General features: G+C 42.1%; 1 protein-coding gene across 1 annotated transcript in view; it reads right to left on the minus strand.

Moving 5' to 3' along the window:
* The window catches only part of KIAA1549L (KIAA1549 like), a 262,753-nt gene that overhangs the window by 238,225 nt on the left and 216 nt on the right, over nucleotides 1-24,312 (minus strand). Inside the window, exon 2 of the mRNA XM_029915550.1 lies at nucleotides 24,207-24,302. Coding sequence (XP_029771410.1) covers nucleotides 24,207-24,302 — 96 coding nt within the window. The remainder of the gene's footprint in view (nucleotides 1-24,206; nucleotides 24,303-24,312) is intronic.

Genomic DNA, 24,312 nt, shown 5'->3' on the forward strand with positions numbered 1-24,312 from the left:
TGGAGGAAGTTCTCAATACCCTCTCAGATCTGGCTCTCTGGTATAAACTTATGTGAATTCCATTAAAGGTAGCTGGAAACCAAAACATTATTTTCAATATTGCCCGGATGAGAAATGCAGCGGTCACCGAGGGCAGAGAAAATGACGAGTCCCCAGAAAAATCATAATTCACCAAGCTCAAAGGGCAAATTCAGAACCATATCCCACAGCATCTACATTTTATTTAGATGTAGCCACGGTGTGACTCAGGCTATGGGTTTTTTAAAGGCTAAAACAAGATCAAAGGTACAAATGATTCAATCTGTGTGTGTGAGCTGTGAAAAATTCCATAAGATTCTTTAGCATTCTTGCCAGTAACTTGAATTTCAAGCAGTATGGGGGTCAGAACTCCATCTAGTCAGTTCTCATTATCCACAATAATACGAGCTTGGAAATACATACCATTTAGTGTGTTTCTGAAACCTGGAAAGTGGAGACACACTGCTACCCGCTTTGTGGCCAGATCACACGACAGAGATGGCAGGTGTAAAAGCTCTCTGTAAAGCATATAACATGCACCTATCAGGTAGAGCTGCTTTATCTCATCCTCAGGCCTGGGATAGGGCTCGCTGGACAGAGGGGAGCAGATACAGTCACCAAGAGCACTCAGCATAGCAGTGGGACAGAGCAGAGGCCCTGGGGTCCAGGGACAGGTCCTGCATCATTATGCTCTGTGGTCCTGGCAAAGTTACATTGTCTCTCTCAGTCTCAGCTTCCCCATCTGTAAAATGAGAATCATTTTACAGCCACGTCAGTAAAATTGTCATGAAGGTTACAAGCTGGGGCACCTGAGTGGCTAGGCTGGTTAAGCATCCGAATCTTGGCTTCGGCTCAGGTCATGATCTCACAGTTCTTGAGTTTGGGCTCTGCGTCAGGCTCTGCACTGACAGCACGGAGCCTGCGTGGGATTCTGTCTCCTCTCTCTGCCTCTCCCCTGCTCTCTATCTCACTCTCAAAAATAAATAAATAAATAAATAAATTTTTTTAAAAAGATTAAAAAAGATTCCAGCACAGAGGCAGGAATGCAGTAGGTGTTCACAGAATAAGTGGAAACAATTACTTTCATTATAACGTACATGTCACAGAGTTATTTAGTAAAGATATCCTATAGTTTTAGGTAATTCAAATAAAAACTGTTTAAAGATAACTTTTTCCACAATTTATACTGTCTTCCAGTAAGAATATATTTCAGGAGTAAAATGCCAACTTCTTTTTTTTAAGTTTCTGTTGCTGGTGCTTTGCCTGATTCTCTAAGACATGCCCTGGTAAAAATAAACAATTTGGACGTTCCCAGGGAACCTGTAGCACCCTCCCAGACTGTGGGGTCCCAGAACAATCCTTGCTCTTTCAGACAGGTCCTCAGCGCTAGGGACCCACTAATCCATTCCTACTAAAACCCAGAGCAAGGGGGATGTGAAATTTCACAGTCCAGGAATAAAAATGAGAGAAAGTCTTTTAACTTCATTCTCTGTACCATTTGCTTTGCACCTGGAAACGTTACCTTCCACGTTCAAGTCACTATTTTCTTACACTATGTCCTTGTATATTCTTGAAAGCACTATTAGCACCACTTTGGAAACCTCCCCTAGCACTGATCTTACTTAAGACATCATGCACATTTGTAAACATTTAATGGGTTGATTTCTATACATTTACAAATATCATTGGCTCATAAATATGCTATACCTAAAAGGCCAGAAACCAGCATGACCAAATTATTGTCAAAATATGACATTGGGTCAAAATAATAGAAACTACCTTTCTATTAATTAATACTAAATTCAGAACAGATTATTAAACGTCCTTCTCAAAGAGGCTTGAGATAAGTAATGAACTAGTGAGGAATCAAAAATTGGTTTCCTATGAGCCTGAGTGGGGCTAGCTCTTTCCAGCAAAGGCGGGCTTAATGATACTGTAAGCCAAAAAGCTGAGCCCACAGGCAGATGAGCCATACATGACAAAGAGGAGCTGGAGCACCACAGTCTATGACAAACCATGGCCATGTCCCCCTTTCTTCTTCATCTTTGTTATTCTGAATTCATAAAACCGAGTGAGTATAATTTAGAACCATTTCCAAAGCTTAGGAAGATATTAAAAAAAAAAAAATAAGACCAAGGTGGGCACAGGTGACTCAGAAGAGATCTGATCATGCATCAGCATGCAAAGCCAAAACAAACCCTGGGGTGGGGGAGAACAGATGGCCTGTGGGCAGTGGACAGAGCCAGGGGGGATTCAGAGCGATGGCCCTCGGGATGGCACTCCACCATGGGAGATGCCTATTTGTGGGAGGTGATGTCCATTTCACCAGATGGCCAGCTCACCGCCTGGCGTCTCAACCACCAGGTGAGCTTGGTGACTTGTGAGAAGTTAACCTCACCTGAACAGAGAAAACTAACAGAGGACAGAAACTGCATATTCTGTAACCCTTAGGATTAATGAGTGTAAGATACTGAAAAGGTGAACAGAACATGCTTGAATTATTTCCTAGCAGTTCTTGTCTGCATGACATAAACCAAAAGCATTTAGAACAGAGAAAAAAAAAATACTCTTTTCTTCTCTCCCTCCTGTCCCAAAAACACAAAAATCTCAGCGTGTTATAAACACTAACTGGAGCTGAAGGCTCTGAAAATTCCTTTAAAAAGAGGCAATTAGGAGACTTAAGTGATTACTAAATCTTTAACTCAGACTATAGATGAATCACAAAAATTGCCCATAATGTCAACTAGGAGTCTGCATCTAAAGATTCAGAAACCACGAAGGATTATGGTTACAATTATATTTGCAAAAGGCATTCGAAGCAAAGGGATGTAAAGAAAGACAGAAATCCTAAGAATGGTTGGGATTACGGGTGATTTTCCTCTTCCAACTTGGCTATGAAGAGAAAAGTAAGTGATAACAAATGAGCAAGCAGGACAGAGCACTATCCATGGCAAAGGACTAGTGCACTATGTCTTGGTTGGTTGGTTGGTTGATTGGTTGGTTGGTTGGCTGGTTTTCACTTTCTAGTCCATCATAGAATGGACAGTTCATAGAATGTGCATCTCACCATGTGGATTCAAACCCACTCAGACTGGTCTAGTTCCTGCTCTGTGGGGCAAGTCTAGCAGTCATACACATCTTATGTCCCACAGTGTCTAACTGCTATGTTTTTATGCCTTTAGTTCCTATACTTATCTCACTGAAGACTGGTAGAAAGTTGTGGTGCTAGAGAGGATGCTGCCCTAACATTAGTATTTAATAGCTGACCACCAAATGGGAACTTTTGGTTTCCAGCTAGATAAGAATTGAGGCATTAATGCAGGGAATCTGTAAGTGATGTTTTCTCCTTTCAAAACTTTCCTTTAATATTTCCCTTAATTATTATTATTATTATTATTATTATTATTATTATTATTATTATTATTTTGCTAGAGAGAGGGGTAGCAGGCAAGCACAAGCATGCAGAAGAGCAGAGACAGAGGGAGAGAGAGAATCCCAAGTAGATTCCATGCCGTCAGTGCACAAACTGTGAGATCATGACTTGAGCCAAAATCCAGGGCTGGACAATCAATGAACTGAGCCATGCAGGCACCCAGCATATTATTAAAAGCTCACCTTGTAAAAATATATATTTTTTTAATGTTGCCTTGAGATACATGTTTTAAATAGGAAAAAAAAAGTTTTAAATTTTAAAGAAATTACGATGAAATTTAGAGGAGGGAAGGCCTAAAACTAAGCATTAATTCATTACTTAAAGCTTTTAAAAGAGAGAAAAAGATAGAAAGTGAATGCTTATTGGTGAGGCAAAGGGAGCAAAAAGAATGAGTGAGTTTAACTGAGTCCCCTTTTGTAGCCCTCACTCAGGTTTTCCTGAGTTTCCCACTGTGGCTGGAAACACTCAAGTTAAACATTTCCCTTGAAAGACTGGTTCAAGGTCCTCCCTCAGATCAACCCAACTTCTCAGAAATCCTGCCAGCACCATCCCATTCACCCTTTTCTTCTCACAATACTTCTGTAAATATCTGAATTATCTACTGCTTTGGGGTATGTGTTCACACATTTCTATCTTCCCTACATTCTTCCATCTTCTTAGGGACAGTTTTCCAGGAAAGGGGGTGCCAGTAGAGTCTGCACCATCAGTAGCCCCCTCAAGAGATGGAAAGGTCGATTCCCAGTAGCCTGATGGCCATGGGATAGGGTATACTTCCTGCAAAGGTGAGCACACTTCCGGCTGCCGCAAACACTGTGCCATCACCTTAAATTGCTCAAGGCAAGGTCTTCGGGCTGTATGGCCCCATAATAACTAGCAAAGACACAGCGCCAGGGACAACAGGATGTGGAGGAGTTTACCTGTATTCCTGTAGGGAAAGAAAACAATATAATCAATCCTTTCCAGTTAGCCTCAAACCTACTCCCAAATAAATCAGAAAGTCAGAAGGATAACAACACAAAATTGCTTCACACGTACCACAGTCCAAAACTCAAACTATAGGAAAGCTATCAGACCGTCTGCCATCCATGCTGTGTCCTGCTGAAAGATAGCAAGGTGACTCTGAAAAGTGACACTAACTTTTTTGACAAACAAAAGATAGCAGATCACGATCCGTTTAGATACAACTGTGTATGATACACTTGGAATTTGTTACATACAGCAAGGAAAATCTTTAAGTAGCAACCATCTGTCTACCAAAACTAAAGAGGTTGAAGATAACTGATCTTTCCCCCTAACTATCAGCCAATATATTAAAATTTCTCATCAATATATTGATAGAAGGAACCCCAGAGAAACATTGAAAGTCAGAGACAAGAGAAAAAGAAATTCTCACATTCACCTTCTTTTTAATCCTGTGGCTGTCATTACTGACCAAATCTCAGCACTCCTTCCCTGAGGCAGCACCCAGCCTACTAACACAACTAGGTACATAATAAGCACTAAGTAAATGGTAGCTATTATCATCTGGTTATATATCATTCTGCTCAGAGCAGAAGGAGGATTCATTCATATAATCAACGAAGATTTGTTGAACACCTACTGTGTGCCAGGCATTGCATATACAGCAGTGACCAAAACAGATCAAGCCCCTGTCCTGCTGGGGCTGACATTATACTGACTTGACCCAGGTTTCTTTAACTCTCGAGGGATTGCAAACGCAAATGCCTAAAGGCCCCAAGAAGGTTAAATAAATGAGTTGGATTAGATACTAGGTGGCTGTTCACCAAACCTGTTTTCTCTTCCTTCTGAGCCCACTATTATATTACACTTCCCAGCCTCTTTCTGCAGATAGGTGTGGCCAAGTGATGGAGCCCTCTTCTTTGGAAAGTGAACAGGATGAGGCAAAGCCCTTTTGGACTGTTTCCCTTTCTCGTCCCCCTTCCATTGGCTGGATGCAGACAAGAACAGCAGCCTTGCAAGTCACAGACTGAAGACAGCAAAATCAAAAAGGAAGGATCCTGGGTCCCTGATGGCTAGAGAGCTCCCGCCAATCAGCTACACTCATTTGGTCTTTATGTAAGTGAGTAATAAAACTCTATGGCTTTGAGCCATTATAGATTTGAGGACTGAATTGTTACCAGAGTTAACCCATCTTGGTCAATATGTGATTTCAGTGGGACAGGCAAGGGCTTGTGACACATGTCTCATCTAAAGGACATGCCACTAATCAACTTTAGCTAATTGTGGCCATGCAAGAATGTAATTCATTTTACTGGTGTGGTCAACCTTCTGATCCTTTCAAGAGAGCCTAGAAATCCTGATTTTTGTGGAAAAGCTCCCAGTTTTTATGTGATTCTTATTTTTGTTTGACAGGTGTTTAATTTTTGAAAAGACATCTATAGACAGAAGTCAGCCCTCTGGACTGTGATCCTTGCACTCCATTCCACCCTATCAAGTATTTTTTGGGAGAACAGTCAAGAAAGGTTTTAAGGCCAGAAATAATAGAACAGGATTTTATGAGTATGGTGAGAATGTAATAAGAAATTCTCTTCCTTCCTTTATATACACCACAATTATCCTGTATGTATTATGTATGTGTAAGACCCTGTATCATTACAAATAATACATGATCCCAGCCTTTGAAACTTCAGGAGTTGTCTGCACACTTTTATTCTTAGAGTTGAAACTAATTCCACAGTCACCTCACCTTTTAGCAATTAAGTGGCACTTCTTCCTGCACTGGTATCTCTGACTACTTACTGTCTCCTGTGCTCAGGAGCCCGTATCTGCATTGTCCCTTAGAACTCGCCTTGACTGTAGCCAGTAAGCTCATTGGAGGGGCAGAAAGAGAGAGAGGAAGGGTAGAAGGAAGAGAGGGAGAGAGAGGGAGAAAGAGAGAGAGAGAGAAAGAGAGAATATCTTAAGCAGATTCCATGTCCTGCACAGAGCCCAATGCAGCCATGAGATGATGACCTGAGCCAAAAGCAACTGAACCACCCAGGCGCCCTTCATTGTTTCATCTAACAGACATGGCTATAACGATATGTGTCCTCAGTTATCATGAAAACAGTTTTTGCACATGGATCATAGCTGTTGTGAAAGGTTTCCAGTGAACCTGGGAATATCTTTAGAGAACTGCTCTAAGGAGCCCACAGTCTAATAAAGGAGCCAGACCAGCAGACCATTCAGACAGTACAGGGAGTGAGAGAGGGAAGGATGGCTTCTAAATCCTGCAACTGTGTGCCAGGAAAGGCTACTTGAAGGATGCAGGACTTGAACTGAGCCCAAGCAGGCAGGGCTGAGAAGTGCTTCCCAGGCAGAAAGAATTAAACCTAAGGGGTATAAACAGGCTTTTGGGGAACTACGAGTCTAACTATGGTGGCAGGTATGGATTGGGGTAGCTCATTCATAAAGTACCCAGATCACTAAGCAGTGGAGATGAACTCCATTGAAGGGTTTGGGTAGGTTTATGTTTTATAGAAATCTCTGGCTGAAGGATGCGATTGGGAGGCATGGCTCTGACAAGAACATACAGACCACAAAGAGGAAAGATGTGAAATGAGGCAACAGAGAGAGAAAAGGTACAGAATTATAAGAGCATTCAAAAATACAACTATTAGGGCACCTACTTGAGTGGTTCAGTCAGTTAAGCATCCGGCTCTGGCTCAAGTCACGATCTCACGGTTCGTGGGCTCAAGCCCCGTGTCGGGCTCTGTGCCGACGGCTAGCTCAGAGCCTGGAGCCTGCTTCAGATTCTGTGTCTCCCTTTCTCTCTGACCCTCCCCTGCTTGAGCTGTCTCTCTCTGTCTCTCAAAAAAAAAAAAAAACATAAAAAATTTAAAATAAAAAATATAACTATCAAGATTTAGTGGCCAAGTAAATGAAGAGAAGGAACAAAAATCTGAAATGATTCTCGGATTTCTGGCTCCAACATAAAGGTGGTTGGTCACACTCACTGATACAGCAAAAACAGGCAAGGAGCAGGACTCCAAAGAAGATGAGTCCCCTCTGAGGGAGAAATGCTTTAGTGTCGGTAGCCAAGGATAGAGATATCCAATAAACAGTTGCACATAGGAGTCTCAGCCTCAGGATAGAACAGAGAGCCTTTTACATCATCAGCACAAAGGTGGTTGTTAAATTCATAAGTTTGGGAAGAGGCTACCTTGGGAGGCTCTGCAAAATAACAGAGCAAAGAGGATTAGACAACTGTCCCAGGATTCAAGCAATCAGACAGTCACTGTGACTCTAGCAGGATCTCTTTCCAGGGAGGAGTGAGCAGTGGAAGGGATTTAGCTGAGTGAAAGAGACAATGAAATGGAGGCAGTGAGAATGGAAGGAAGGGGCAGGCAAGAGCTGGAGGCACTGAGGATCTTCATGGAGTAGCTGTTACTGCCTGGGCAGGCAGGCAGGTGAGGGAGAAATATCACAAGGAATCTGAAGACCTGTGTAGGATTCATAATGTAAATTAGGGTTCTCCTAAAACGTGAAGGCTTCAGGGGCCACCTGGGTGGTTCAATCGGTTAAGCATCTGACTCTCGATTTTGCCTCAGGTCATAATCTCATAGTTCATGATTGCGAGTCCCATGTCAGGCTCTATGCTGACAGCTCAGAGCCTGCTTGGGAGTCTCCCTCTCCCTCTCTCTCCGTCCCTCCCCCACTTTCACACACACACTCTCTCTCCCTCTCTCTATCAAAATAAATAATCTTTTTAAAAAATACTTGGAAGTTTCATGCCAATACTATGTAATTTTAGCTATGATTCCAGAGCATATAGTCTAGGTCTCCTCTCCGTTCAACTCAACTGATTGGGTAACTGAATCTAAAGGTCACACAATGGCTTCCCATCCCTCTTAAGATAAAAGCTAGAGTCCATGGCCTGTCTCCTGCCTATATACACTCCTGCCCCCTCGTCTGCCTAGTCCAGCACTCACTATCCTCATGGTTCCTGCCCACTAGCCACACCCTCCTTCTCTGTGGTTCCAGAATAAACCATACTTCTTCCCACCACAGAAGACAGTGCCCACCTTTCCCTTCGTTCTAAATCTCTGCCTGGTTATCTCCTACTCATTCTTCTGATGTTGGCTCAAGTTTCATTCCCCAGGAAAGCCTTCCCTGATCATCCTCCTCCTTACTCACCAAGCCTCCCCGGCGTCCAGGACTTCCCTCTCACAGCACTCACCTCCATCAGTATATGTATCCCTATGAGGAGCTGACCCGTGTCTCTCTATCCCCCATGAGCTGGTATCTGCTTCCTTCCAGCCATGTCCCTTGCACCCAGCACAGTACTTGCCACATACCAGCCGCTCTATAAATAATGTCTCAATTAATTACATATCAGGAATCATCCATAGAAACAACAAGCATCATTATTTAAGACTGTCTGGTATTAAAACTAAACCATGGTAAAACAAAACAAAACAAAAAAAACCTGTGACGCCTGGGGTGAGTAAAGCTGGTGAAGGAGGGGAATGTCTACAGGAGAGCAAGAGGGAACTTACTTCCTAGGGTGATGGTCATGTTCTAAATCCTAACAAGAATTTGGGTTACACAGATGCATGCTTTCATCAAAACATAGGAATGTACACTTAGGATTTCTATATGTCTCTGTATATAAAAATTAGCTTAAAAAATAAACAAATATTGAAGTTTAATCAATGGCATTCATGTTGAAGTGTTTAGGGATGGTATGGACTGATGTCTGCAACTTTGATAACTTTAAATATATCAAAAGGAAGAGAAATTAAGGAATGGGTAGAACTACAGACAAGAGGGGCACCTGGGTGGCTCAGTCCGTTAAGCAACTAATTCTTGATTTTGGCTCAAGTCATGATCTTGTGGAGCCCAGTGTAGAGCTCTGTGCTGTCAACATGGAGCCTGATTGGAATTCTCTCCTTCCCTCTCTCTCTCTACCCCTCCCCTGCTCATGCTTCCTTGCTCTCACTCTCTCTCTCAAAAATAAATTTTAAAAAATTAATTAAAAAGATGTACCAACAAGATACATGATAAAACAAATATAGCAAAATGTTGATTGGATCATCCAGATGGTAGGTAACAGCCGTTCACTGTACAGTACTTTCAACTCTTCTGCGTGTTTGAAAATGTAATAAGCAGAGGGGGAAAGCCAGCACAGCATAGCTGAAAATGTATTTATACTGTAGTCAGATTTGGTTTCAATCCCATCTTCACCACTTACAAACAATGTGCCCTCAGGCAAGTCAATTTCTTAAATGTTCTCTTAGTCTCAACTTCCTCCAATTAAGTAGACAAGAATTACCTCATGGTGCCATCATGGGGGTCAAATTAGACGGAACTCTGATCCAGTGACTAACACATTAGTAGTCATTTCATAAATGTTAGTCCTATTCAGAAGTCAACATATCCACAAACTAGGACAAATCTCCAGTGAAACATAAAAGAAGAATCGTGTCAAATTTTTCTCTCGCTACAGCCCCTGGGAAATTAAAAGAATAAATTAACTGTGCTATTTTTATAGGTAAAGACACTGACCTTCCATCAGTAGGACATTTGGGACTCCATGTCTGAAGGAGATCTATGCTGCCAACACTTCCTCATTCCATCTCCCAATGGCCAACACCACCGTTTGTTAGAGCTGGCCGGAGTTAGTGACATGGTCACATCAGGAGAAAAGATCAGGAACGTTGGCAGAACCATAAGCAGCATATAGAAGCCAAGACTTAGTCCCCTCCCAGACATGGAAGGGAAAAGAACCAGGCAGACTTGAGATCTGTGACAGCATGTGATGTGTTGTCACAGGTGGTAGTCACAAGACTGACTTGACTTTTAGCATAATTACATGAACTGAGAGATGGCCTTATCATCATAAATAAAAGCCTCCAATCAAAACTAATAGTGTTTATACTCAACTGGAAGGTGTCTCATAGGCTACCACAAGGCCTTTACCTCTCTAGGTTTGTAAGGTGGAAGAAAGGAATCCGTTAATGATGACACCAAATGATAAGGAACCACCGACATCTGAAAGCAAGGAAAAATAACACCTATCGGTGCCAGATAACAATACCCATGCACCTCCAAGAAAATGAGGTCTGACATCTTAAAAATCAATGAAAACAGTTAATTTTTTGTCACAAGTGAGACATTTCAGGCAAGGAAATTGTAACTTTTTAGAAAGCATCTCTGTGCGCCTCCTAGATTGCACACTTAGGACTACATACTTTGGGCTATTTTGGGCTGTGCATGCCCAATCTAACTTCCACCCTCTCTTCCTTGAAATAGTATTTCCTTTTACATAACTATAGACCCACCTAGTTAGTTAGCCTGTGAAGTCCAGACTTTCAACTTCTGGGACACACCCGGCACTTACTGTGGGTAGTGTATGCAGCCTACAGATGGACAGGATCACATCGGCGCTGAGCCAACTGTGTGCGTCTCTTCCCAAATCCACTGTCACACTGGTGGCTTGAAATCAGCCGTGATGGGAATATTTATACCATGGAAATCGGCCAACACTATAAATCAGGCCACTTGTCCTCAATGTTTTTCATAGAGCCAGCTTACTGGCACATGAACCTGGCGTTTTACTGCTATGGAAGAGACTGATTGGGGAAGCGTGCCCTCTACACACTACCTTATTTAAAACTGCCCTCTACCACAGGCATGGCCGAAGGAGGAGGGCAGCCTAGGAAGTCATTTTTGTTCCACCTGCCCCTTCTCCTCTGGCCTCTGCTGGTCAGATGAGGGATAGACTCCTCACTCCATTGGCCCAGATGACAGCAGCCTGATTTTCCCTCCTGGGAAATAAAGAAATGGGACAGAGACTGGATGGTGGGCACTTAAACTGAAAAGGCTCGCCAGTCCTGGCTGCGGTGAGCACCACAGCAAGCAAAAGCACCCAGAAGATTTAGTTACAGGGGGATGGAGAAGCTTTGGATTAGCACAGAAAACCAGTCCATAGGAAGAGGCAGGACAGACCCAGCCTGTAGGAAAAGAGAGTCAAGAGGCCACTAGGTCCCTGAGACACAAAGCCAGGAAACTCCGCCTCTTACTATGGAGGAAGGCAATATAATAAAGCTGAGTGAGGGCTAAGGTATCAAACTGCCTGGGTTCCAATACCACCTCTGACACTTACCCGTGTGATATGGGATGAGAAACTATAAAGTTACTCTGTGCCTCAGATTCCTCATCAGAAACACGAGGATCCTAATAACCTACTTCATAGGGTTGTTGTAAAAATCAAATGAGCTGACACAGTCCATGCTCAAAAATGTTAGCTATTATTTCTATTAATTAATTATATAGTCCACATGGGCCCAATTATATTTTCATTCCTATTCTGAATATGTCACATGAGATTCCCCTGTGGCCAAGGACCCTATACTTGAGCTAGTTTTAGTTAAGTAGCTAAGTAATAATAGAATAGTGTAATTGTACAATCACAGAATGATACAGAATTCCTGAATCACGTACAGAATGATGTAAAAATTCCTGGGCCACTGGGTGACCTTTAGCAAATCACTTCCTCAACCCTCTCTTAGAGGAGCGATGTGAGATTCAAATAAGAGAGTGAAAACTTCAACAACTATGAGGTGCTATTCCAAACTCTGGGGACTATTATTCCTGTAGGGAAAAATAAATATACCACATTAGCCACTGGATGGAAAAACACTTGTTTAAAATGTTGTTTCTATTGCTGGACTAGAGACAAGAAATTATTCTCCAAACCACCACAAAGAAAGTTTCATTTCTGTCGGATTTACCAGGTTGATTCATGTGTTCACTTCCAGTATTCATAACATAAGAATAGGAAACTGCCAGAGACAGCTCTATGGCACTGATTTTTTTAATACACTTCTATCTAGTTTAATTATATTCAAAATAATGCTCATAATCCAGATCCTTCAATTCTTTTCAAAACAAGGACTCATTATTTGATAATGAAGTACGTAGGTTTAGAGATATTTTTGCTCAGCTCTTTTAGACAAGGACTTATAAGCTGCACATTAATTCCAACACATTTTCTTCTCAGGCTTCACATTTTTCTCCAGCCTTCCTTGGTTTGTTGTTGACGTTTGATAAATTAAAAGACAAGTGACCGAGAAGCAGCTTTCATTATCAGGAACAAAAGTAGAAGAGTAGGTCTGGGAGTCCTGGCTTCATTCTGGCACTTATTCCATATTTCTTGTCACAAGAGTAAAGTTAGAAATATTCTAGGCCTTCCTACTTACTGATACTGCATAAATAACAGAGCCATTTTGTGTTTTTGACGTCAGGAGATTATATTTCAAGCTAAGAATAGATTTAACATATATAAATCAACATCAACATCGAACACCCCTCTAGTGGTTAGGATGCATTAGGGCAAAGGTTTGACTGAGTAAACAGATGGCAGGTGCAGCGATGTCCTTGGGCTAAATACTTGAGGCAGCTACTTGGCCTTATTTACATCTACATTAGTTGGTTTAAACACAGCGTTTGTTCCTATTCCATTTGATGCTTAGGATGGTCTGTGATTAAGAAAAAAAAAAAAAAGAGGGTTTGTGATTTTCCTTAACATCCGTGGAAGTTTTTTCCAAGGGAGTAAGCCCAGGAGCAGAGAAAATAGGAGAAATGGTGTAAGGAGAGGTTTTAACTCTAGTAGGTTTGAATCCAATCTGTGGTTTTTAAACAGTGTTCTTTTATAGTAAAGTCTTTGCTATGTTTCAGGGAGAAGTTCAAATTCTCTTGTGACCAATTTATTTGACATGGAAAAAGAGCCATATCAGGTGCCTGGGCAGCATCCGATTCCTGATTTCAGTTCAGGTCAGGATTTCACAGCTTATGGAATCAAGTGCCACGTGGGCTCTGCACTGACAGCGCAAAGGCTGCTTGGGATTCCCTCTCTCTCTCTCTCTCTCTCTCTCTCTCTCTCTCTCTCTCGCCCCTCCCCCACTCATGCTCATGCACTCTCTCAAAATAAACATTTTTTAAAAAAGAAAATAAAAAGGGCCATGATATAGTGTTAAGTGAAAAACATTCCTAATATTACACCCTTAATCTCTTCTAAAAATAAGTTCGGACATGTATACATATACAAGTACTTTTATGAATAAAGGTCTGGAAGGACTGAGCACATATGCTTTATAGCACAACTCTAGGTACAGCAATGGGGCCAACAGGGTCTTTTGCATTTTACTGTATACACTTGCATATTGTTTGAACTTAAAAAGTATATACAATTTTTGAAAAGCCAATGAAGATTAAAGATAAACCAATATTTATCTAGGCTTCACTTTGGAACCGTGACTACAAAATTGGGAAAACTCTTCCTTTTTGAGAATGAGAGTTCTTGACTGGACTTGCCACCAATGGACGAAGAGGTAAGAAATACAGATGCTCTAACCTTCCAAAACATTTGCCGAGGGCTTAGACACACACAGCCAGACGAATGGGGGAAGAAGGGCGGATCTTGAGGTCTTATTTACTGATGAGAAAACAGAGCTCTGAAAAATGGAGTGACTTGATAAAGAGCCAACAGTCAGCAGGAGTGAACTGTCTCCTGAGTGCATCTAACGCGATTTTGCCTCACGCAGGCCACTCACCCCAGACCTTAAACCAATGTCCTAATGTCTAGAAAATGTCCACTGTTAGCCTGAAGAATGAGGAAATGTACTAGAAGCATCTGATACTTTTTATTTTACTAAAGAAATCCTTAAGAAATCTTCAGTCCCAACTATAAGACCATAGGCATCAGGGGAGAAATAATACCAATTCTATTCAAACACTTCCAGAAAACAGAAGCGAGACTGTTTTCAAACCATTTTAGAGACCAGCATTACCCTTATTCCAAAACCAGACAAAACATATCAGGAAAGCAAAGTTACAGACCAATCAATATCCTTCATGAACATAAGACTTTATAAATTCCCAACAAAAAGATTAGAAAATCCGGCCCAGCTGGAATACACATCATGACTAAGCTGGAGTTAATCCCAGGAATACAAGGTTGGCCCAACATTCTAAAATCAACTAATGCCTTTTCACAGACTGAAAAAGAAAAACCCTGTAGCGATTTCAACAGAGAAAAGTATTTGACAAAATTTGATAACTATTTATGATTTAAAATTTTTTTTCAGGGGAGCCTGGGTTACTCAGTCAGTTAAGCGTCGGCTTCAGCTCAGGTCACAATCTCACGGCTTGTGGGTTCGAGCCCCGCATCAGGCTCTGTGCTGACAGCTCAGAGCCTGGAGCCTGCTTTGGATTCTATGTCTCCCTCTTTCTCTGACCCTACTGCTCGCGCTGTCTCTCTCTCTCTCAAAAATAAATAAAACATTAAAAAAAATGTTTTAATCTTTTTTCCACAGCAAACTGGATACTGAAGGGAACTTCCTAAACCTGAAAAAAGACCTCTACAAAAAAACAAAAACAAAACAAAACTACAGCCAACATCATACTTAATAGTGAAAGACTGAATGAGATCAAGGCAAGGAAGTCCACTGTCCCAATTCCTATTCAGCAATGTACTTGAAGTTCTAACCAGTGCAATGAGGCAAGAAGAAGAAATAAAAAGTATAAATATCTGAAATAAAGAAAAATCCCAAAGATTCTATAGAAAGCTACTAAAACTAAAGTGAGCTTAGAAGGGTCACATGTTACAAGTTTAATATTTTAAAAATCGTATATCTATATATCAAGAAAGACTTTTTAAAGTACTGCTTCCCAAAGCATTGAAAACCATGAAATACACATGTACAGAATTTGTATGCTGAAAACTATAAGACACTGATAAAAAAAAGGAAGACTACCTAAGTAAATGGAGAGAGATATGTTCATGAATCAAAAAATTCAGTATTGTTAAGATATCAGTCTTCTCCAGTGAAATCCCAATAGAAATTCCAGCAAGTCTTTTTTATACAGATTGACAAAGAGATACTAAGATCTATGTAGAAAAACATAAGAACTAGAATATCCAAAAGGACTTTGAAAAAGAAGGAAAAAATGAGAGGATTCACAGTATCTGATGTCAAGACTTCCCACGGAGCACTGAACCGTCATCCAGGGGCAATTTTACCCCCAGGTTCCACTTGGCAATGTCTGGAGACATTCTGGTTGTCCCAGCTGGGAAAGGAGGGAGCTACTGGCATGTACTGAGCAGAGGCCAGAGATGGCACTAAAAATCCTACAAGGCACAGGACAGTCCCCCACAACAAAGAATTATCCAGCCCCAAATGTCAGGAGTGCGAGCCAGAAAGAAACCCACAGCTAGATAAATCAAGACCGTGTTTTACTGTCATAAGGAAAAAAGGATACATGAATAGGACAAACCAGACTCCAGAAATAAACCTGCACATGTAAAGTAACATGGCAATTCAATGGAGCAAAGATCATCTCTTTAATAAATGGTGCTGGAATACTTAAACACCCAAAGCAAAAAAAAACAAAAAACAAAAAAACATTAATCTCAACTCTTTCCCTGTATCATATACAAATATTACCATGAAATGGACCACAGATCTAAAGGTCAAAATAAAACCATTAAACTTCTAGAAGAAATCATAGCTGTTTGTGACCTTGAGTTAGGCAAGTATTTCGTTCTTTTCTTCCTTTTTTAAAAATTTATTGATTTAAATTCAAGTTAGTTTACATACAGTGTAGTGCTGGTTTCAGGAGTAGAACCCAGTGAGTCATCACTTACATTCAACGCCCAGTGCTCACCCCAACAAGGACCCGCTTCAATGTCCATCACCCATTTAGCCCATCTCCCTACCCACCACCCCTCCAGCAACCCTCTGTTTGTTCTCTGTGTTTATGAGTCTCTCATGGTTTGCCTTAGGCAAGTATTTCTGTCCTCAAATACAAAAACCACAAATCTTTTTTTTTAACAAAGCCTCTTTAATTTTATCTATTTTAATTCTAGGGTAGTTAACGCACAGTGTTATATTAACTTCGGGTGTGTGATACAGCCATGCAGTAGTTCTATAAGACTACTCAGTGCTCATCAGGGTAAGAGAACTCTTAATCCCTTGCATTTACTTCACCCTAACAACCATGAATCTTAACTTTAAAAGTTGATAAACTAGAGTTAATCAAAATGTAAAACTTCTCTTCTTTGGAAAACACTGGTAATGAAACGAAAAGACAGGCCGCAGACTGGCAGAAAATATTTATGACGAGCATATCTGATAAACAATTTTACCCAGAATGCATAAAGAAAGCTCAAGACTCAATAATAATAATACAATAAATAATCCAAAATTTTAGTGGGCAAAAGACTTAACAGACATTTGTAGACATAGGGAGCAAGTAAGAAAATGAAAAGATATGGAATGAATAAGAACATCATTAGTAACTAGAGAAATGCAAATGAACACTACAATAAGATACCACTAGAAACTACTGGACTAGCTGGAACTTAAGAAAAGAAAGGTGACAAAACCAAGTGCCAGTGAGGATACAGAGGAGTAGCCAGAACCGTCAGGCATTGCTAATGGGAATACAAAACTGTACAGCCACTTTGGAAAACAACTTGGCAGTTTCTTATAAGTTTAAACACAATCTAACTAAGACCCAGAAATCCCACTCCTAGGTATTTACCCAAGAGAATGAAAGCTGCCCACACAAACACTTGTATGTCCCAAACTGGAAACACCCCAAATGTCTATCAACTGGTAAATAGGTAAGCCAACTGCGGAACATCACAACAAAAAAGTACAGAAATGGAGATAGATATGTGCAGTAACATATGTGAATCTCAAGAGCATTACACTAAATCAGAGAAGTCAGACATAAAGTGTTACATACTGTATGATTCCACTTCTGTGAGCCTCAGTTAAAAGCAAAATTATAGGGACAGAGAATAGATTGGTGCTTGTCGGGGACTGGATGTGTAGCGGGGAAAGGACTGACTACAAAGGAGCAGGAGGGGATTTCTGGAGGTGACAGAAATGTTCTGTATCTGAATTGTGGCTGTGGATCCATGATTATATACTTCTGTCAAAACTAATCACGCAGTACACCTAAAAAAGGGTGAATTCTACTGTATGTAAATTATACCTTAATAAACTTGACTTTAAAAAAATGAAAAAAAAGTGGCGGCTCATGGGTGTGTTTTCTTTGTACCGCATAACATTTCAAAAATCTGACTTAGTTGGTGACATTTGAAAACAAGATTTTAAATAAAGATCCAGCTTTTCTTGAGAAGTCAGAACTTTGACACCCCAGGCCTCACCCCCTCACGCTGCAGCTGAGCATAGACTGACTCTTTGGACAAAGCTGACACTTTACATCATGTCACATCCCCCCACCTGAGCCAATTCACAGAAGTCTTTAATTGACCTGTCACCCACTGAGTAAGGCGTTCTTATCCTTGGCCATAGGCTGAGGGCAGGGGCAGGCCTGGCCAGCTCTGCACTACCCTTCCAGGATCTAGTGAAGAGTTTGGCCTCATATGTGCCAGGTGGTTGATAAATATTGTCACATCCATGTGATTCACCTGCCACCATCCCACCAGCTACAACAACTGATACTTACAATACCCAGATCGCTAACTATTCCTTTGGTCCTGAAGTCCCCAAAGAGAGACACCATCCAAGGCAGACATTGAGTGACCTAGAATAATGTGTCCCTCTGTGTGTTTAGAAATCCCCTGTAACATGTTGTCAAGCAACAAAAATGTTTTAGGATGATTCCAACTATTCATTTTTGTCTGGAGAAGAGTAGAGTTGTTGTTTGTTTAAAAAAAAAAAAGGAAAGAAAACCACAATACAGGCTTGAAGGGTAACAAAATTGAAAAAGAAAGCGTGCACATTCACGTTGAATATTCTCAGATCATATTCTAGTAATTTAAGACCAGAGTAGGCTTCTGAGAAGGTCTGGTTGTCATCAGAATGCAGTATCCCAGAGTTTTCACAGGGATGTTCAGTTTTAGAGAAGGGTGTGGAGGCAGGACAGGGAAATCTGACTTCTGTTTGATGTCAATATTAAAAGTAGAGTGTCACTGTTCCCAACATCTTCTTTACTTGTGTGTGAGGTGGGGAAAGAAGAGGAGGTGAGGTTTAGGACACCTTGCAAATATCTTTGAAGCACTAATAATTAACACTAGGAGTAAAAAGCTCAAATATATTTTATTAGATTGTCTATATCTGGGGGAAAAATACATGAAACTCTTGCCAGACACCTTTGAATGTTAAAAAATGAAAAAGTACAGGGATATAGGGGCGCCTGGGTGGCTCAGTCGGTTGAGCATCCGACTTTGGCTCAGGTTATGCTCTCACGGTTCGTGAGTTCAAGCTCAGGCTCTGTGCTGACAGATCAGAGTCTAGAGCCTGCTTCTGATTCTGTGTCCCTCTCTCTTGGCTTCTCTCTCTCTCTCTCTCTCTCTCTCTCTCTCAAAGAAATAAACGTTAAGAAAAAAGTTAATGAAAAAGTACAAATATAATGCAATCATATCCCGTCTTAAACCTCTCTTGACCTGCCTCCTCTCTTTCTCTGCTTTCCTTGATAAACAAGGCTGTCTTTGGGGGGAGGGGACCAAGATGGCAGAACAGCATGGTGGGGTTGGTTGGTTGGTTGGTTGGTTGGTTGGTATTTGCGTCTCTTGTCCCTGAAATGCACCTACATCAACACTAAACCATCTTGCACACCTAGAAAACTGATATGAGGAATAACACAACAATCTGCACAACTTGAACCACAGAAGCGGCAGGTATACGGTGTGGAGAGGTGAACTGGGGGGGAGAGAAGCCACAGACATCAGGGAGCTATTAAAAGAGTTGTCTTTTTTTTACTGATTTCTCCTCTTTCTTTCTCTCTTAAACCCACTGCAGTAAGACTTTCACCGCCTCTGCTCTTAGGGCACCAAACACATCCACATCTCCAAATACCAGCATTCATTGCTGGTCCTCCTCTAACTCTCTCAGTCTCTTCTGCTGGTCCCTCTTCTCCCTGACCCCCAAATGCTGCCGTATTCCAGGGCTCACTGGTCACATCCCTCCTCTTCTCTACATTTACTCTCTAGATTTTTCATCCAATCCCTTCCTGATGGCTTCCAAATCTATATCCCGGGGCCCACTATCTGCCTGGAATTCCAGACTACTACGTTCAACTCGCTATTGGACATCTCCTCTTAGATGTTTAATAAACATTTTAAGCTTAATATACCCTGAACCAACTCTTTATTTCCTCCCCCAATCCTGAGCCTCCTGCAATCTTCTGCATCTCAATTAATGGCAACTTCATCTTCTCAGCTGCTTGAGCCAAAAACCGTGGTGCCATATTGGTTCCTCTCTTTCCCTCCCATCCCCACTTCTAATTTATTGGAAAACTGTATTAGCTCTATCATCAAAATATGTCCAAAATCTCACTACATCTCACCACTGTCTAAGCCATACTACCTGGTCTTCTTGTTTCTACCCTTGACCTTATAGTTTTTTTCCCACAATAGCCAAAAACATTCTTTTAAAACTGAAGTCAAATCATGTCACCTCTTACTTACTCTCATTCACAACTAAATGTCAAGTTCTCACCATGCCAAAAAGTCCTACACAATTTGGCCTCAGCTTGCTCTTCAACATCATTTCTTACCATGGTCCCCTTGTTTGCTCAGGTCCACATGGCCTCCACGTGGTTCCTCAACCATCCCAAACACAATCTCTTTCAAAGCCTTTGCACTTGCTTTCCCCTGTGCCTAGAATATCTCCCTCCAGATACCCTCTTGTAGGTGTCTAGTCAAATGTCATCTGAGCACGTGTGAGGGTGCACACACACACACACCAACATCAGCCCCTTGCTACCCCTCACCCTGGTTTATTTTTTCTTACCACCACCCAACCTACCTTTATTTGTTTACGGTCACTTGCTACTTATCATGGGGTCAATGAACCCCAGGTGCTTTCTAGAAGTACAGAACATCAGGCCTTATCCCAGACCTACTGAATCAGAACCTGCAAATTAACAGGATAACAAAAGAGATTCACATGCGCAAGAAAGTTGGGAAAGCACTAGGCTCGTTCCTAATCGCCATGAGAACGAGAGTTTGTTTTCATTCATTTTGGTAACCACAGTGAGCTGAGCCACTCAAGACACACTGAATGAAGGAATGAACAAGTGGACTATGACACCTGTTTCAAATGGAACCCCAGCGATGATGTGTACAGGGTTGGAGACGGGCAAAGAAAGACCCCCTAGGTCAAAATTAACCCCCCTACAGATTGTGCTTAATTGGAGATTCCATGGTAACAGCACATTCTTCCTCCAAAATGCAAAATACGTTCCCCAAATAAAGCAGCCATTCACAACTTACTGTGGATTACTTAAATGAGATAATTATTCTAACATATCACAGAATCAATCAAACTGAGGGAACAAGAGTGTAAGAAGGCTGAAAATTTAATAGTGCCTATACTATGTTGGGCAGTATAACAGGGAAGAGGGAAACACATATAGATCAGGGAACTTACAAGTAGGTGGGGGAAGCAGAGGCCCTCTGAGAGGGTGGATGCCCTGTGGGGAGGGCTCCGGAAAGCCCCAGGGCACTGAGAAAGTCTGGAGTGCTCCTCACTACGTATCCTGTGCTCTGGCCACAAAGAACCCTTTACTTTTCCTCTGCCTGAAATGTCACCATCAATCCTGGCAACACCCACTCATCCTTTAGGGGCCTCTGCTCTCCCAGAATTAGCTGTTCCTTCATTTTATTAGCTCTGATCACATAGAATCAGAGTTCAAGGGTGCACATCACTCTCTTCATGAGGGGCTTCTACATGCTGCCTGCGCCTTATTCACCTCTGTAACCCCTGCCGCTGCTTAGCACTTGGTCGCAGTCATGTTAATTTCTGTCATTTTAGAAGAACACCTAGCAGTCACTGAGCACTTACTACATATACCAAGCACTGCTTTAAATGCTTCAGACATATTAACTCATTCGACCCTCATGATAACTGAATGAGGTTAGAACGATTATCCTCATTTTACAGCTCAAAGAACTGAGGCCCAGAGAGGCAAGGTCACATGAAGGAATGAGCACCTAACCGGCACACAGTAAATGTTTACTGGCGTGAACTGCATGGATGACAGTAATTAAGAAGGTGGGGAAGTTAAATCTGAACCTTACCATCCTGCCTGGAGCCCCTGAGGGCAGAAGAGGATGGAAACTGTCAGCGCTCACTGCTCTTAAGAAACTTCTTTCTCACATCCATGTCCCATATCCAAGACAGAAGTTACTGCCAGGGAGCAAGGGCTCCTTGGAGATGGAGGTTAGCAGAGGGAGTCTGAGGGAGGACAGCAGCCTTTCCTTTCTAGGACAAGGAGAAGGACCTCTGATTCCTCAGGGATTTTAAAGCAAAAGCACTTGGGTGGAATGGGTGGAGGCGGGCTGGAAACATACTGCTGGGCCCCCAGAACACAATGATTCTGAACAACTGCTACAGCATTTTCCTGAAACAAATCTATTTACCTATTTTTCAGCCCAGGTAAATGTCTGCCTTAGTCTTGCTTAGAAAACAAGGAAACAGCAATGCCTTGACTGTAGCAGACTAGCACTTTTAGTAGGCTTTGAGTATCATAGGTCTGGCTTCTCATGCAACTCAGCATCAGACACGTTTGGCAGCACCAAACTGCAGCAGGTACCCCTCTGAGAAAGTTCAAAACCAGGTTGTTGGAAGTCAAAGGTCCCAGAAAAGTGTCATCCCCACCTCCCTCCCGATACTGCTTCCTGACACAAACCCGTTGGGATGCCTGGAGTTAGTCCCAGGACTCCCCCACCGTGCAGTGAAGCTGCCTCCACTGGATACCAGAGAACAAATGAAAGCAGGTAAGAGCGTAGGACACGGAGCTAGTGTTTAAATCTTCCATTGAGAGAGAGAGACAAGTCATGACACTGAATCGGTGGCAAACCCACAGGAAACCACAGAGCCCAGTGTCAGACTCTGGATCTACAGGTGAGCTGTACCACGGGAAATTAGTCATCAAGGGTGACAGCAGAAAGGGCCCCCAAAAAGCACAGAGGAAGCAAGTCACTCCAAGAGAGAGGGAAAGACAGAGGGCTTTGGGGAACAACGTCAATTTTAATGATTTTTACCATCATTTAATCAAAGCACCCTTCCTAACTATCTCCATGATCAGCACACTAAAAGAAAAGTGAAAAAGGACATCAGGGCTGAAACTAAAAGATATGGATTAAAAGTCCCCCAAGTCAGGCACAGGCAGTCTGAAAGAAGAGCCAAGTAAAGCCACGGAGGTTCAGAAGGGTCAATGTACAAAGGTCAGAAGGGAGAAGAGAAATTCAAAACTGATCAGAGGAAACCATGTGACATTAGGCTGAACAAGAACAATACCTAAAATCCAAACCTCACATATTACAGATAGTTGAACAGTTTCTGGTTTATGCACTCAAATGAACAACACTCAGGAATTAACATTTCATAAACAGTTTACAACACTACCAAAGATCTGGTTTCTCTTAAATAGAAACTCAAAGTGTGTTTCTGATCCAAGGAATACTAGGTTATTTACATGTGTCTAACTCAGGACTTACCTTTTAACCATCATACCAAATACGTATCACTGAAAACTGCTACAGGCATAAAAACCGGGGGCTAAAATTCTTCAAAGGCTTTTCTTGGGTCTCAGGCACACATCCAAAGATTACGAAACTTTGTCACCACTATAATCATAACACAAAATTCCTGAACAGTATCTTACAAACAGAGACACTTCATGTCCGGGAACCTTTAAGTGAATCAAAAAGGTGAAGGGCGGGGGGGGGGGGGGGGACTTTGAATTAAGTAATTGAAGACAGGCAATATTTTAAACCTGAAAGCCTCTTATCTAAATCCTTCAAAATCCTTCATAACTAGGAAATTTAATCTAATTCGGGGGAAGGAATATGCTGGCAAAAAAGCAGTCTTCATTAGTCCTTGCTAAAAAGCACATAACTATAGGAACACATTAGCTGAAGTGAGAGCTACATTCCTTGGTGAATGAAATGTACCAAGAGCACAGAATTTCATTGCAAACAAAAGCTTGACCTTTACAAGTGCCACAATAATCATTCTTATTTCACAGACAATTCCTGACTGCACAGTAAGTTTGGAAGCACATTAGCAGAATAATCCCCCCCCCCCCCCAGAGTAACAAGAGATTTCTCAAAATCGTCCAAGGAATTACAGAAATCTATTTCCTGGGGGTTCTTGGGAGTCTAAGAGACAAGCGTGATTATTTTTAACTATCCTCCTGCAAACAGTGGGTTATATACTTGATCAGTGCCTGGATCCCTCTGCAAGATGCAAGCAATTATGTCAGGTACCTCTATCCCAAAAGAAAACGGGTCTCCTGTCAACATGTACGGGGAAACGCTATTGGGAAGCTGACACGGGAATTGCCTAAAACTCTCTGGCCATTTCATGCAGTTAAAACAAAGTGGCCACCCAACAGGGAGCCCAAATTACAGTAGATGTCCCCACCCGAAATGTGTCCTACTAAAACACATCCCTTTTAAGGTGTCTTAACACACCATGTCTTTATCTAAATGAAGCGTGCCTGTGGGACCACTAGGAAGGATCTGCAACTTGTCCAGAAAGAAGATGCAAATGCACCTCTTTCTACTTCCCCGCCCAACGGTGCCTTCCCCGGAGACAGATTTCTGACAGTTCTCCCGCTGTTGCAGCAGCAAAGGGCGGAGAAAATCCTAACGCCGGTGCTGCAAAGACCTCTCCATCCTCCACCACCCCATCAGGTGCGGGCCCCGACGGGCGGCCCGGCTCCTCCAGAAACCTCCCTGGGCGCAAAGCAGTGGCCAAGTGCTTACCCGGGTCGGCCAGGCAGTGCTCCGGGAGGGCCGCCAGCAGCAGGAGTCCCAGCAGCAGCGGCGGCAGCGGCGGCGGCGGCGGCGCATCCTGGGACGCTGCGGCCCC

This window comes from Suricata suricatta, chromosome 11, assembly GCF_006229205.1.
Source record: "Suricata suricatta isolate VVHF042 chromosome 11, meerkat_22Aug2017_6uvM2_HiC, whole genome shotgun sequence".
Taxonomy (NCBI): Eukaryota; Metazoa; Chordata; class Mammalia; order Carnivora; family Herpestidae; genus Suricata; species Suricata suricatta.